This window comes from Phaseolus vulgaris, chromosome 11, assembly GCF_000499845.2.
Source record: "Phaseolus vulgaris cultivar G19833 chromosome 11, P. vulgaris v2.0, whole genome shotgun sequence".
Classification (NCBI taxonomy): Eukaryota; Viridiplantae; Streptophyta; class Magnoliopsida; order Fabales; family Fabaceae; genus Phaseolus; species Phaseolus vulgaris.
In genome coordinates, this window is record NC_023749.2 from 17,541,071 (window position 1) to 17,543,416 (window position 2,346).

The 2,346-nt window shown below is 36.7% G+C and overlaps 1 protein-coding gene across 1 annotated transcript; it reads right to left on the reverse strand.

Moving 5' to 3' along the window:
- Positions 1 to 263: 263 nt before the first annotated feature.
- On the reverse strand, positions 264 to 1,626 carry LOC137835739 (uncharacterized). The gene is made up of 3 exons (XM_068644376.1): positions 1,233 to 1,626; positions 501 to 1,090; positions 264 to 383 (listed from the first exon to the last, which is right to left on the reverse strand). The coding sequence occupies exons 1-3, from the start codon at positions 1,624 to 1,626 to the stop codon at positions 264 to 266; spliced, it is 1,104 nt and encodes a 367-aa protein (XP_068500477.1).
- Between the last annotated feature and the right edge of the window lie 720 nt (positions 1,627 to 2,346).

Here is a 2,346-nt window from a genome sequence, read left to right on the forward strand (position 1 = left end):
CATATGAATTTTATGCATGCAATATGATGGGCTTATACCTTTCAACCAGCAAATGTCCATCCTATAGCTTCTTTATTTGCCTTCAACACTTTTATCACCTTTTGTTCTTCCTCTTTGGATAAATGGTTACTTATGATAACTGGCTTCTCCCCATTTTCTTCAAGAAAAACATATTTCAAATGAGCTAGCAACTGTTTCAGCTCTATTTTCTGAGGAGTGTTGGCTTGGTTTAGTTCTAATTCACCAAAAATCCCTTGTTGAACTTATTTTGCCTTTCCCAACTCTAGCAAACATTCCTTGACTTCCTTATCCTCCCAATCCTCGCAATTTTCATTATCATTTAGGACTGCTTTCATCAATGAATCATCTATAAATATTTCTCTCTGATTTTCCAAATACAGTTCATCCAATGCATCCATCCTAAAACAATCATTTTGATCAATCGGATGTTTCATTGCTTCAAATACATCAAAGCTAACTTCTTCATCCTGCACTCAAACCTTCAACTTCCCTTCATCCACATCAATCATAATTTTTGCAGTCTTCAGAAATGGGCGTCCAAGAATGAGAGGTACTTCAACATCTTCCTCTATGTCCATGATCACAAAATCAACTGGGAAGTAAAATTTGTCTACCTTCACCAAAAGATCTTCTACTATCCCATGTGGATATTTTATTGATCTGTCAGCTAATTGCAATGTCATCCTTGTAGGAAAAATTTCAACATCCCCAATTTTCTTCAACATAGATAGTGGCATCAGATTTATGCTTGCCCCAAGATCTAGTAGTGCTTTGGCCACGGTAAAATTTCTTATTGTGACTGGCAAAGTAAAACTCCCAGGATCTTTAGATTTTTGTGGCAATGATTTTTTAATAATGGCACTACATCCTGCTTCTAGCTCCACAATTCCTTGTTCTTTTAATCTTCTCTTCTTGGTCAACAACTCCTTCATAAATCTGGCATATGTAGGCATATGTTCCGAAGCTTCAGTGAACGGAATAATTATCTCTAGTTGTTTCAGAATTTCACAGAATCTGACAAACTGTCCTTCTATATTCTTTCTGGAGGGAGCATGTGGATAAGGTAAATCTACAATTGGAACACTTCTTTTTCAGTCTCTTTTACCTTTTTCCTTTTCTTCTCCCTCTTCACTCTTGTTTTTTTCTTCCTCTTCTTTTTTTTTCTTCCCTATGAATTTTTCTTTCCTCACTCTCTATGTCTCTTTCCTTACTTTGTAGATTATCACCAATCCCCTTTCCTACAACTACTCCACTTCTTGTAGTGATTGACTTACATTTCTCCCTGAGTTCCCTCAACTCTTGTGTAAGTTGCTTAATTTGTGTCTCAAAATTATCAACGTTCTTCTGCACAACCAACATGGTGTGTGTAAATTTTTCTATAGAATCTTCCATTTTTCTCATTCTCTCTTGGGACACAGGATCTAATAGTTGGAGTTGTTGAAAAGTTCCTTGTTTTCCTTGATCTTCCATGTAAAATGCTTTTTCTTCAGAAGAAATATTTTGGTAAGCACATTGCTCACTGGAATGCTCACCTCCACACAGTTCGCACCTTAATTCTTGATTCTGCCTTTGAATAACATGTAATTGTTGAGGCAATTTCGCCATTTGTGTGGTTAACTACTCAATCTGCTGTGTCAAAATTTGATTTTGAGCCAATAATGTATCTTCAATCCATCTTTTCTTCCGAGTACTTCGTCCATCATACTGGTCTTGAGAATCTGCTAATGCCAATGTATTAATAATCCTCGTTGCTTGTTCGGCATCAAGAGTCATCATTGTGCCACCAGCTGCCGCATCTAAGAGCATTTTCATATCAAATTTGAGACCATTAATGAATATGCTCAGTTGAGCAATGTCTTCAAACCCATGATTTGGGCATTTTCTCAATATCATCTTAAATCTTTCCCATGTCTCACAAAATGACTCTTCTGCTCCATATCTGAACATAGAGATTTCAGACTTAGCTTTAATGTAGCGAGAGATTGAAAAAAATCTTTGCAAAAAATTTTCTTCTACATCCTCCCAGCTCGTGAGGCTCTGATTTGGAAGTGATCTAAGTCAATCTTTAGCCTTTCCTGCCAATGAAAAAGGAAACAAGCGCATACAAACATTATGAACATCATCTGATTCAAAGCTCATTACTCCCACCAATTCATAAAATGTATTCAAATGTGAATATGGATCCTCATGTTCCATTGCTATGAATTGATGGGCACTGATAAGAATGAGAAAATCGGGATCTATTTCCAAGGCCTTGGCGGTAGTAGGTATTGCAATACTAGAAAAATGCCTTGGTCCTTGGTACATGACATCATCTCTGAGTGT